Source organism: Natrix helvetica, assembly GCF_964273705.1.
Source record: "Natrix helvetica genome assembly, chromosome: 5".
Lineage (NCBI taxonomy): Eukaryota > Metazoa > Chordata > Lepidosauria > Squamata > Natricidae > Natrix > Natrix helvetica.
In genome coordinates this window covers 3086551-3100654 of record NC_138551.1, presented here as the reverse complement: position 1 = coordinate 3100654, position 14104 = coordinate 3086551, and the positions used below count along the sequence as shown (strand labels likewise).

The 14104-nt window shown below is 47.6% G+C and overlaps 1 protein-coding gene across 2 annotated transcripts in view; it reads right to left on the bottom strand.

The window, feature by feature from the left end:
- Positions 1–6599, bottom strand: part of TNK2 (tyrosine kinase non receptor 2) — a 79561-nt gene extending 72962 nt beyond the window's left edge. Inside the window, exon 1 of one of the 2 annotated variants that reach the window (XM_081956076.1) lies at positions 6401–6599. In XM_081956076.1, coding sequence (XP_081812202.1) covers positions 6401–6424 — 24 coding nt within the window. In that variant the 5' untranslated portion in view covers positions 6425–6599. Of the gene's footprint in view, positions 1–1768; positions 2050–6400 lie in introns of those variants that run through there. The other variant, XM_081956077.1, reaches the window with a different exon arrangement.
- Positions 6600–14104: the final 7505 nt, after the last annotated feature.

Genomic DNA, 14104 nt, shown 5'->3' with positions numbered 1-14104 from the left:
CCGTCCCTCCATCCTTCCATCCATCCCTCCTTCCATCAATTGATCTATTTGTCTGTCCCATCCATTTATCCATCTGTCCATCCATTTATCCATCTGCCCATCCATTCGTCCCTCCATCCTTCCATCCATCCCTCCTTCCATCAATTGATCTGTCTGTCATCCATTTATCCATCCATCCATCTATATATCCATTTATCTATCTGCCCAGCCATCCATCCACCTATCTGTCCCTCCATCCTTCCATCCATCAATTGATCTCTCTGTCCATCCACTTATCCATATGTCCATCCATCCATCCCATCAATTGATCTATCTGTCTGTCCATCCATTTATCCATCCGTCCATCTATCCATCCATTTATCCATCTGCCCATCCATCCATCTATCCAAGAAGCTGCCCATCTCCCTTAAAAGGTAGTTCCAGGCGGCTTATAGGTCTTTTTAAGACTAATAGCAAATGAGTTAATTTTTTAAAACTCTGCAACTTGAAACAAAAGTGCTAAAATACATCTTTTTTCTCAAGCTTTTTTTTTCGCAAACAGTTCAGTTTTTTAATATTTAAATAGAAAACTCCGAAAAAAGACCATGTTCGAATACAGGTAGTCCTCGACTTACAATGGTTCATTTAGTGACCGAAGTTACAGCAGCACTGGAAAAAGGGCCTCAAGATCATTTTTCACACTTACGACCGCCGCAGGAGTCCCACGCTCATGTGATTTACATCGGGGTGTTTGACCACTGATTCGTATTTATGATGGTTGCAGGGTCCCGGGGTCACGTGTTCCCCTTTTGCGACAAGCACAGTCAACGGGGAAGCCAGTTTCCCTTAACAACCGAGTTACTCATTTAACAACTGCAGTGATTCACTTAACAACCGTGGCAAGAAAGGTCGTAACATGGAGCAAAACTCACTTTAACAAAACATCTCGCTTAGCAACGTAAACATCGGGCTCAATTTTGGCCGTAAGTCGAGGACTACCTCTACACTGTCCCCAGGTAAGGGGGTTTGTACAACCCTGCCAATCTATTTAACATCCTGGATGGCACACGCTGCATTTGCGCCGCAGCCCCACAATTCCTTGCATTAAAACCAAGATCTATCACAGACCACAATGAGCTTGTGGGATGTCACACATTGGGTGGCATTAACCCCGGGCCATTTGTGCCAACCTCAAAGGCCTCTTTGGCAGGGGAAACCCCACAATGTGGGTGACACCAGGGCAGTGAACCAGACGCCTGCAACCGAAGCTTGTTACACAATGGCTTGGGACACCTTGCCGTCACCAACTTCACCCAGGAAAGTTGCAAAAAAAACCAACACACACACACACACCACACCCGGTCTACATTTGTGCATCTCTGGTGTGTGTGTGTGTGTGTGTGTGTGTGTGTGTGTGTTGGCATCCCGATTTTAATCCAAACTCTGCCACTTTTACCCCTTTTGTGCACACCTCACTGTCTGGAAGGAGGACTTCCCTGATCTTCCAGCTCTGGAACTCCCTAGGCGCTGCACGGATCCCTAGCAGGGCAGGGGGACCCATGGTGCACCGCCCATCGCTGGTTCTTTGGAACCGGGGACTTTTTCGGCTTTCTCCTTCTGTCTGGCTTGGAGAGGAAGCTGCCGACATCCTGGCCCGTCCCGGAGGGTTTTGGGAAAAACAAGCCAGTGCAACTGGTTTGCGACTCCCGCACCTGGCAAAAGGGGAAAGGCAGCATTTTCCCCGGGCCGAGCGCCTAGCCCCGCTCCCTTGCCTCTTGGCTGTACTCACCATTTGCATCCCTTCCAGATGTTTGGATTACGGCGCAGGTGGCCGGATGCCCGTCGAACACATCTGGCCAGAAGTTCTCCCCCCCCCTTCTCTCTCTCTTGTCTCGCTCGCCCAGGCAGGCAGGCTGCCTCGCTCCCGATTGGCCAGCCGGTCACATGACCATGACTTCACCCATCCTGGCATGCGGGGAGGAAGGTGACCACTGGTTGCTTAGCAACGCGGGTGGGCAGTAGTTCGGCCTTGCAGCCTAGCCAGAAGTTGCCAGTAGGAGTGTGTGTAACAGCGACGTCAGCAGATGGGCGCGGTTGGATTTTCCTGGGCAAAGGGAGGGAGGAGGGCGGGCGGGCAGGCGGTAGAGCTTGCCACAGCTTGGGGGAGGGGCCTTCAGCAGGCCCCTCCCCCTTTGGGTGTCACCTGTCACCTCCCCATAACAAGGTATCATGCAACCCACTGGCAGGTAAGAGTTGGCATGTTGGGTTGGCAGCACAAAAATTGCACAATTAGAGTTGCACAACTGATGCAACAATTGAGCTGCCAGAGGATTTAACAACCTGAAACCTGGCGAGGTGAGGCTTTGCGGCGTCTCCTTCTCTGGTTCGGAAGGCGAGACAGGGAGTCCTCGAGTTACGACCCTCAGCGGAGCTCAACATTTATGTTGCCAAGGGAAAAAGATTTGGGAAGGGAGCTTTGCTCCATTTTTACGACCGTTCTCGCCACAGCGGTTAAGGGAACTGCTGCGGTCGTTCAATTAGGGATCCGGTCGTTAAGTGAATCTGGCTTCTCCCGTGGCCTTTGCTGGTCAGGAGGTCGCAAAACGGGATCACCTGACCCTGGGACGCTGCAACCGTCATAAATACGAGGCAGTTGCCAAGCGTCTTTTTGATCACGTGACTAGGGGGATGCTGTAATGGTCATAAGCGTGAACAACGGTCACTAAATGAATTATTGTAACTTGAGGACTCCCTGTATGTTAAGCTAAGGTTGTTTACGTCTCGCCTTTATTATTTTTGCAAAGAATTCAAGGTGGTGAACATCTGACTTCCTCTTCCAATTTCCTCTACAACAACAATCCTGTGAGGTAGGCTGGGCTGAGAGAAAACGGGAGGAAGTCACCCAGCAGGCTTTCTTACCTGACGGGACTACAACTCCCCATCTCCTGGTGATTGGCCCAAAGTCATCCAGCTGGCTATTATGCCTAAAATGGGACTAGAACTCACTGTCTCCTAGTAATTGAGCCAGTCACCGAGCCACCTGTCTTGCCTATTGGCCCAAAGTCACCCACCTGACTTTCATGCTTAAGGTGGGACTAGAACTCCCCATCTCCTGGTGATTGGCCCCAAATCACCTATCCGGCTTTCATGCCTAAAGTGGGACTAGAACTCACTGTCGCCTAATGATTGGCCCAAAGACACCCAGCCGGTTTTCATGCCTATTGGCTCAAAGTCACCCACCTGACTTTCATGCCTAAAACAGGACTAGAACTCCCTGTCGCCTAATGATTGGCCCAAAGACACCCAGCCGGCTTTCATGTCTAAAAGAGGACTAGAACTCACCATCTCCTGGTGATTGGCCCAAAGTCACCCACCTGACTTTCATGCCTAAGGTGGGACTAAAACTCACTGTCGCCTAATGATTGGGCCAAAGTCACCCAGCCGTCTTTCATGCCTAAGATGGGACTAGAACTCACAGTCTCCTGGTGATTGGCCCAAAGTCACCCAGCCTGTATTAGTGCCTAAGGCGGGGCTAGAACTTATTGTATCCTGGTGATTGGCCCAAAGTCACCCAGTCAGCCTTCATGCCTACGGCGGGACTAGAACTCACCGTCTCTTGGTGATTGGCCCAGTCACCCAGTCAGCTTTCATGCCTAAGGTGGGACTAGAACTCATTGTCGCCTAATGATTGGCCCAAAGACACCCAGCCAACTTTCACACTTAAGGCAGGACTAGAACTCCCCATCTCCTGGTGATTGGCCCAAAGTCACCCAGCCGGGTTTCATGCCTGAGGCAGTACTAGAACTCACTTTCTTCTGGTGATTGGCCCAACTTTCATGCCTGAGGCAGGACTAGAACTCACTGTCTTCTGGTGATTGGCCCAACTTCCATGCCTTAGGCGGGACTGGAACTCTGTCTCCTGGTGAGTGGCCCAACTTTCATGCCTTAGGCAGGACTAAAACTCACTGTCTTCTGGTGATTGGCCCAACTTCCATGCCTGAGGCGGGACTAGAACTCACTGTCTTCTGGTGAGTGGCCCAACTTCCATGCCTTAGGCGGGACTAGAACTCACTGTCTCCTGGTGAGTGGCCCAACTTTCATGCCTTAGGTGGGACTAGAACTCACTGTTTCCTGGTGAGTGGCCCAACTTTCATGCCTTAGGCGAGACTAGAACTCACTGTCTCCTGGTGAGTGACCCAACTTTCATGCCTAAGGCGGGACTAGAACTCACTGTCTTCTGGTGAGTGGCCCAACTTTCATGCCTGAGGCGGGACTAGAACTCACTGTCTCCTGGTGATTGGCCCAACTTTCATGCCTAAGGGGGGACTAGAACTCACTGTCTCCTGGTGATTGGCCCAACTTTCATGCCTGAGGCGGGACTAGAACTCAGTCTCCTGGTGATTGGCCCAACTTTCATGCCTAAGGCGGGACTAGAACTGTCTCCTGGTGATTGGCCCAACTTCCATGCCTTAGGCGGGACTAGAACTCACTGTCTCCTGGTGATTGGCCCAACTTCCATGCTTAAGGTGGGACTAGAACTCACTGTCTCCGGCTTCCCCCCCTGACTTTGGCTGTCGGAAGTCATCTGGGTAGGCCATAAATGATGATCACATGACCCTGGTTTCATGTAAACATTGTAATTACACTCCAGTTGCCAAAGCGCCTGCATTTTGATCACGTCACCACGAAGAAGCTGCGACAGTCGTAAGTGTGAGGACTACCTCTACTGCATTGTCCTGGGTTACATGATCGCAATTTACAAGCTTCCCAGCCCATTTCCAACAAGCCAACTCAACAGGGGGGAATCAGATTCACTCAATGACTGCGTGATTCACTTAACAACTGCAGCCATTCACTCAACAACCAATCGTGAACTGGACATGATTCACTTAACAACGGCCTTGGTTACCAATGGAAGCTCTGCAACTCTTAACGGTGGTCGTACGTCGAGGACTACCTATACATAACAGTCTGAGAAGTCCCGGGCTTCTTTTTGCCTGAGAAGAGGGTTGACCTAGAAGACCTCTAAGGTCCCTTCCAATTCTGACGATGTTGTGCAATCGGAGGCAAGCCAGACATCCCTGCTTTGAAATTCCCTGGAGCTCAATAAATCTAATTTTGTTGCTTTTAATGTTTCATTGAATTGCAAACCAATTTGGAGGTTGCTATTTTAATCAATTGCCGCATCGATTGTGCCTTACATTTTATTTGCAAATTGCCTTGAATCTGATTTGGTTTCAGGCTGAAGTAGACAAATCTCATCAATAAATGAACAGCAGCATCACGAAACTCTTCCAAGGAGGGATCCAGTCTCAAAGGCAGCTGGGATCAACCACCGAATCTAGGGGGCTTCTGCCCAGACTGGGGTACGGAAATGGATCCCGACAGCTGATCGCTCACTTGAGATCTTGGGAGCAAAATCTGTTTCTTCAACGCCCACCCTGCAAGGTGGGACAACAGGTTAAGAATTTACGTTTCTTTGTGGGTTTCTTTCCAAGTATTCTACATTAGAGGTAGGTTTGGACTTACAACCGTTTGTTTAGCGACCGTTCAGTTACAATGGCGCGAATAAAAGTGAGCTAGGATTGGCTTTCATATTTACGACTGGGAGGAGGAAGGGAGGATGGAGAGAGGGAGGGAAAGGGGAAGGAAGGAGGGGGGAGGAAGGAGGGAGGAAGGAAGGAAAGTAAGAGGAAGAGAGGATGGGAGAAAGGAGGAAGAGGATGGAAGAAAAAAGGGAGGAAGAAAGGAAGGGAGGAAGGAGGGAGGAAGAAGAAAGGAGGAAAAGGAAACAAAGGGAGGAGGGGAGGAAGGAAAGAGGGAAAGAGGGGAGTGAGAGAGGGAGTGGGGAAAGAAAGAGAGAGAGAGAGAGAGAGAGAGAGAGAGAGAGAGAGAGAGAAACACGGAGGGAATGAATCAATCAGTATGAAGCATTTTTTACCAACTATGGGTAGTCCTCGACTTACAACCATTCATTTAGTGACCATTCAAAATTACACCACCACTGTAAAAGCGACATGACCGTTTTTCACACTTACGACCGTTGCAGCATCCCTGTGGTCAGGTGATCAAAATTTGGACATTTGCTCGTACTTACGACGATCCCAGGGCCCACACAATCTCCTTTTACAACCCTCTGATAAAGTCCCCGGGGAAGCCAGATTCACTTAATGACTGTGTGACTTAACCACCATGATTCCCTTAACAACTTGCGGCAACCAAGGCATTACACGGGTCAAAACTCACTTAACAACTCACTCGCTCAGCCATGGAAATAGGGGGGGGGGGTGTGGAATTGTGGCCCTGAAGTCGAACATTCCCTGCAAATGGCATCCCGAAAATAAGTGTGAAATTCCGCAGCTGGAAACACCTGGGGACCAAAAACACGAACACCGACGCACAGGTGGGAAGGTTGTCGTACCTGAGGCCATGCGCCGTGAATCATCTTCCTTCTCAAGCTCCTTCTTCTCTTGGTTCCATCTCTCCCTGGCTCCCTTCTCTGCAGTCTGCAGTTATTGGGAGGGGTGGTGGTCAAAATATTATTTATTTGTTTGTGTGTGTTTGTGTGTGTTGTATTTGTGCTGATAAATAAATAAAGGGAGACTAGTGTAGATCTATTTCAAGCTATTTAGCTCTCATCAGCTAGCCATACCCTTACTGGGATTTGAACTGGGCTGTATTACATATTAGGCAGGAGTCTTAGCCACTAAGCCACAGGATCTCCTCCATATATATATCAATATATATATGATAAAATATAAGACCACCTCCCCAAGGATCAGGCGAAAACCTCTACGGCTGCTGTGAGGTTCAAATCACAGCCATCGGGATCTCAGATCACACGGTCCCATGCAGCGATCCTTCCAAAACCTGCAGGAAAGAACAGAAAGATCTGGAGTGCGCCATGCGCCAAGGTTGTGGCTTGGCATCGTGGATGATGCGGTTGTGCCCAAAAAAAACCTGGGAAAAACACTTCTGTTTGGTTTCCCCTGTGTTTGTGAAATGAAAAAAACACACGGACAGCTTTCAAGTTTCTAGTCCTCAGTTTTTACAGGGGATTCCGGATTTCGACCGCAACCGAGCCCAACATTTTCATGGTTAGGGGAGACGTTCGTAAAATGAGTTTGGCCCCTTTTTGCAACCTTTCTTTCTGCCGTCGTTAAAGGAATCGCTGCAGTTGATAAGTGAGTCACACGGTTGCTAAGTGAATCGGGCTTCCCCATTGACTTTGCTTGTCCGAAGGTTGCAAAAAAAAGACCATTATTCACACTTACGACCGTTGCAGCATTCCCCCACAGCCACATGAACAAAATTGCTTGGCAACTGACAGCTGACTCACATTTACGACGATTGCAATGTTCTGGGTTCAGGTGATCTCCCCTCTTGCAACCTTCTGACCAGCAAAGTCAGTGGAAAAGCCAGATTCACTTAACAACCGTGTGCCTCACTTAACAGCTGCCGTGATTCACTTAACCCCTGGGTCAAGAAACATCGTACAACGGAGCAAAACTCACTTAACACATAGCAACACCTAGCAACATGAATGTTGGGCTCCACTGGGGGGCGTAAGTCGTAAGTCGAGGACTACCTGAAGGGACCCCCGGGGAATTTTTCCCTTCCTCTCTTAAGGGAGTAAACATCATTTTACAGCAGGAGGGGAACTTAAACGAGGAAGAAAGGAAAGAGACGAACCGAAAACTGAAAATGTTCCCCCATAAAAAATTAAAATTAAAATTTTGCAGAAGGAAGTCTCCGTTGAACCGGAAGCTTAGCGGACAGGAAGAACACCCAGTCCCCGGGAGAACCAGGGTGAGCTCAGCGCACCAGCCTTACCACGAAGACACCTACGCACGGATCACAAGGTCCATGTGTCTCCTCCACAGGGGGGTCAGTGGGAATCCAGCCTCCCTCTTCTCCGTAAATCTGGATCAAAGCTGCCCCAGAGGACGGCGGGAGCAACAGTCGTAAATCTGAACCGAAGGCAGAAACGGCCACAGGCAGGAAGACGGAGAGGAAGAGCGAAAGAGGAAACTGAGAAAGGGATCGTAAGAGAGCAGACCGCGAGATAAAAGGCACAGGTGCTTCTGCAGAACCTCGCCAGGAATCAAGATGGGCGCCGAAAGCTCACATCCAGTCATGCAAAGGAGAAATTACAATCCACGCCATCGCCACTGTGTACGCCAGAGGCCGTGACAGGCAGTCCTCGACTTACAACAGCTCATTTAGTGACCGAACAAAATGACATCGGCTTATCGCCATTTTTCAAAATGACATCGGCTTATCGTGACATCTCCGTGGCGCCGTGATCAAAATTCGAACCCTCGGCTCGACTGGCTCGTATTTCTGACGGCCGCAGCAACCCCAGGGCTGGGGGGCGGGGGTGTCGTGCGATCCCCTTTTGCGAGCTTCTGACAAGCAAAGTCAATGGGGACACCGGATGTAATTCACAACCATTTCAGTCAAGTTTAACAACCACAGCAATTCACTGAACCACTGCGGCGAGAAAGGACGTAAAACAGGGGCGAAATTCACTTCACAACTGCGCCCCCCCCTTTAGCAACAGGGATCTTGGCTCAATCCTGGTCGTTAAGTCGAGGACTACCTGTTATTAACCCTGACATATCCAATTTCTACTGCAGGAGGTATGGCTCAATGGCTAAGACACGGAGCTTGTCAATCAGAAAGGTTCGGTGGTTCGAATCCCTAGTAATCCTGCGTGAGCAGGGGGTTGGACTAGATGACCTCCAAGGTCCCTTCCAACTCTGTTACCGTTACTCCAGGTGTGGTATGGTGTGTGTGTGTGTGAATCTGCAGGGGCCAAATGCACCCCTGGAGGCAATCATCCACGTCCCCTTAATTTGCACCCCGATTCAAATTGTCGCCAAAGCCAATTTGTGCCCAAAATTCGAGGTGAGCCATTTTCTTGCTTTTGCATCCCCCAGGTTCTTTGTGCGATCAGGTTGTGTGAATGCAGTCAAGCTGACACCTTTGTAAGTCTGCAAGGCGAAGAGGATGGATCCAGAGCCGGGGAAAGCGTGGGCACAGGCAGGCTGGACCAGAGGGAGGACTTGGTTCCCACCGTCTTCCTATCGCTCCATCGTCCTTGCCAGCCGGCTGAGGAAGGGCTGGGAACTTTTTCCCACGACATCCTGTCCTTCAAGGACGAACGCCGCTTGCGCTGTGTGGGAAAGGACTCTCCTCTCCTTGCACACACAGAGCTTGCTTGCTTCCCCCTCCGCCAGCTCAACACACAGACCCACAAACACAAGACGAACTCCCAACTTTCTCTGCATTCACACAACACTGGGGAGAAACATTAACCCCTGTTCTGGCTCGGCTGGGCTCCATTCCTGCAACCCACTCAGCGACTAACCACCATATCAGTCTGTGGCCTCTCTGAAATCGGGCCATCTTGAGATGCTTCAGACAAACCATCATCCACTGGCGCTGATTTGAGCTGGGGAGACTGGGCCTTGCAATCCCGACGGCACAAGCGCCTGTCAATTTACCCACAACCACAATGGGTACAGCTTGTCCTCGCCTTGCGACCGCAACTGAGCGCAACATTTCCAATTAAGCGAGGCAGTGGTTGATTGAGCCGTGCCCCGTCTTACGCCCTTTCGTTGTTAAGTGAATCACTGTAGTGTTAAGTGAATGACACGGTCGTTAAGTGAATCTGCCTTCTCCTTTGCTGACCGGAAGGTCGCAAGATGGAATAATGTGACACACACACCCCGGGGACACTTTAACCGTCATAAATGTGAGTCAGTTGCCTTGCCTCCACAATTTGATCAGGGGACGCCGCATATGGGATGCTGCAACGGTCGCTAAGCGTTAAAAACCGTCGCCACTTTTTTCAGTGCCGTCGTTAACTTTGAACGGTCATTATACGAATGCTTGTAAGTCAGGGACTAACTCTCGTGACAGTTCAAAGTTACGACGCTTCTGAAAAAAAGTGACTTATGACCGTTTTTTCACAATGAATGACCACTGCAGCCTCTGGACTCCTGATCAAAATTCAGATGCTGGACAACCGCCTCGCATTTACAACGGTCACAGTGTCCCGGGGGGAGGGGAGGGTATGTGTCACGTGATCCCCTTTTGTGACCGTCTGACGGGCAAAGTCCATGGGGGGGGGAGCCGAATTCACTTAACGACCAGGAACGCCTGCAGTGATTCGCAAACGTCCCTTAGGGGGTTTCACTGAATGACAGAAAAGGGGCTCCACCGTGGTCGTAAGTCGAGGACTAACTGCATGTGGTGGGTTGTTGTTTTTGTTTTAATGTCTAATTTTAGTTGGTACATTTTGTGCACTGCAGAGCCTGGATGACTCAGCTCGATGCACCAGCCAGCAAAACGTAACTTGTGCCAACCTGTGGAAATCCCCAGTGTGTGTCTGGTTGCCAATGCCAGGCGGGACGAAGGCCAGACTGGCATGAATTCTTTTGGGGAGGGTCTCACCCGCCACCCCCCCTTGTTTTCCTGAGGGGGGGCAGCCCCCCGCCCCCCCCCAACCTTCTCAACTTATATCCAAGGACCCGCCAGGCCTCATTAAGGCACCCCCTTGACTTTTGCTTGTCAAGAGGTCGCAAACGTGACCCCAGGGCACTGCGACCGTCGTAAGTACGACTCAGTTGGCGAGCGTCCATATTTTCAGTTCCCTAACCATGGGGATGTGTGAAAGGTCACTGAGCCACTGCACCGATTCACTAAACAGTGGCAAGAAAGGTCGTTGAATGGGTCAAAACTCACTGAGCGCCCGTCACACTTAGCAATAGAAACTTTGGGCTCAATTGCGGTCCAAAGCCGAGGACTACTGCAGTTGAAAAAACGCCACAGGAATGCAATTGCAAAATGCCCAAAAATTCAGGAGGAATCTGGAATTCAATTTTTTAAAATGATTTTTTAAAATTTAAATGAGATTTTTTTTTTTAAATTTTTATCCAATTTATTTTAATAAAGTGCTTTTGGAGTAAAAAAATCTATCTAAAGGTAGATTTTCTATTTAAGATACATTAATAATTGAGTTTATTTGGCAGGAAATGTAGCCCTATGAGGCTGTATATTCTGCAATATTTACATTTTTGGTAAACTTCATGCAAGGAATCTAAGCTCTCTCTGCAAGCTGAGAGAACATGCATTGCTTTGAGGCATTCACACAACTTCACAGCGGAGATGACAGCTGCCCTTTAAAAAGTATGATTTAAATCGAGTCGATTTAAATCAAGCCTTTTTTTACCAGTGATTTAAATCGTGATTTAAATCGATTCGGTTGAAATCAAATCCATCCTTTCTTCAGACAGAAGTCTTTGTGAGTTGGGAATAAAATTCCAGGGAAGGAAAAAAACGCTCCCAAGATCCTCCTAAAATTTGAGGTCTTCCAAAATGCGGAAAGCATCTTTGTAATGCCGGCAGATTTATTTCCAATCCTAAAAGACCCCAGGGTGGAATTTGCTGCGTTTTGGTTTCCCCAGCTCCCACCCACCAAGTTAACATCTGTTCCTCCATCTGGTTCCTTCCCCCACCCCCCAAAGAAAATCCCAACCACATCTGGGGGAGAATCTCTATTTCGCTCATCTGGATTTGGGAGTTTTCCAGCTGTCCGTCGTGCATGGAACACACACACACACACACACAAAGCAACTTTTAAGACTTGTGGACTTCAACTCCCAAAATGCCAATATTTTGTGGGGTTGTCCAAAATAAGAGGGGGGGTGTCAGGTTATTGTCCAAAGAAAGCAGGAGAAGCAACAGATGGAAACTGATCAAGGAGAGAAGCAAGCAATCCTGGAATTAAAGAGGAATTTCCAGACAGTGGGAACAATTAACCAGTGGAACTACTTGCCACAAGAAGTTGTGGGTGCTCCAACACTGGAGGTTTTTAAGGAGAGATTGGATAGCCATTTGTCTGAAATGGTATAGGAATTCTTTGTTGAGCAAAGGTTTGGACTAGAGGACTTTAAAGATCCCTTCGAACTCTGTTGTTCTATTCTATTCATTTTATTCAATTTCTATTCTGTGATTCTATTTTATTCTGTTCTATGTTCTATTCTATTTCATTCTATTATGTGTTCTGTTCTATTCTATTCTAGTTTTATTCCTATCCTATTTTATGTTGTGTTCTATTCTAATTTGCTAAACAAATGGTTATAAATCAAGAATTATCTGCATTCTAAATAAGGACATATTATTTAAGCAGAGTCACCCCTTATTCCTCAATTCTTTTTCAGAGTAGTTTTATGCACAAGAAATATTTTCTCAGACGTTTTGGTCATCAAGCCAAAATTGCTTTGACTGACCCAAGGCCCGTCTGTTTTTCTCTGCGGTCAAGAATTAGCCCCACTGCCTATACTTTCCTGATTCTTAGTAATATTTTCTTCTGTAGAGTCCTTTGACCCATTGTCTTGAAATTGTCTCTAAGATACAGAAGGATCTTGACAAACTTGAACATTGGGCACTATCTAATAAAATGAAATTCAATGGTGAAAAGAATAAGGTTCTACATTTAGGCAACAAAAACGGAATGCACAGGTACAGTATAGGTGGTACCTTGCTCAGTAGTAGTAACTGTGAAAGGGATCTTGGAGTCCTAGTGGACAATCATTTAAAAAGGAGCCAGCAGTGTGCAGCAGCTGCCAAAAAAGCCAACACAGTTCTAGGCTGCATCAACAGAGGGAGAGAATCAAGATCACGTGAAGTGTTAATACCACTTTATAAGGCCTTGGTAAGGCCACACTTGGAATCCTGCATTCAGTTCTGGTCTTCAGGGAGAGACGGAATATCATGAAATCTGGGACAAATGGTACCAATAGTTAGAAATGAGGGGAAAGGGCCGGGACAGAAAAACACAGACAAGTTAAGAATTGGAAAATATGGTATTAAGAAGGCGTGATAGGTAGGAATTGGGTATGTATTTGAATAGTTAGTAATTATATAAAAGAAAGGATCAACTGACTGACTACATACAGCTATGCAATGGATATAAAATGTAATTGTCGTAAGATCTAATCACTATATGAAAACGTTTATGCCAGAAATGTCGCACTATGTCCAATGTTTTTAATGTTTATCTAATAAAAATCTTTTTATTAAAAAAAACGTGGTTGCTTGGCAAAGGACTCATATTTATGACGGCTGCAGCGTCCCGGGGTCACATGATCCCCCTTTTTGCGACCTTCTAACCAGGAAAGTCCATAGCAAAGCTGGATTCACTTAGCGACCATGTTACTGACCTAACAACCGCAGTGAGTCGCTTTAACAATTGCAGCAATTGAAGTCATAAAATGGGTTAAAACTCATTCAACTGCTTTGTAGTTCTTCAAGAATGAAAATAGAGTATGTGGATTCCTGCATAGGATTTGGGGTTAGACTAGATGACCTCCTAGATCCCTTCCTACCCTATGCTTCCCTGGGGGGCTAATTTGCTCCCTAATGCTTCAGGCTTTTTTTTCCTTGCATCTTAAAAATAAACCAAAATAAGGAGAAGATACAGAACAGAATTAAGAGAGACAGGGCAGCCAATACATCTCAATTAGCCTTGCGGCTTGGCTCGCTGACTTGAGCTCTCCCTTCACTCATTTCAAAAGAACTTTCCTGAAGCACCACAGGCAAGAAGCTAATTCTGACATTATAAACTATTTAAGAAGGGGGGGAAATAACCCACATCCTATATCCTTTAACACCCCCTCCCAAAAAAACCCACAACACAGATGCTGCTTCTATATATCTTGCTAAGGAAAAATCTTATTTGTGACAATGAGGCCTAGCACCATGCTATTTTCATTTTGGAAGGCCCAGAAGGGGCCCAGATGCTGAGTGGATTCCTGGCTTTAACTTGTTGCAGGATTTCAGCCCAGCCCAGCCCAGCCCTGAGATTTCCTGCACTTTTCTTTGAAATAGATGGAGAAACATGAAATGCAAACGAATATAAATAATTCTATTTTTTTCTCTTTCTAGGAGGGGTCACATCTGCTTCCAGAGAAGGGATGGGGGGGGGGGAAACTGCTGGGGGAATGAGGACAATTAATCCCACCCTCCCTTTTAACTAACCCACATTAAACTGCATCGTTTCAGGCTGCAAAATTTGTTGCAACTTGTATTAAGCAACTTTGCAACTGAACTCTGG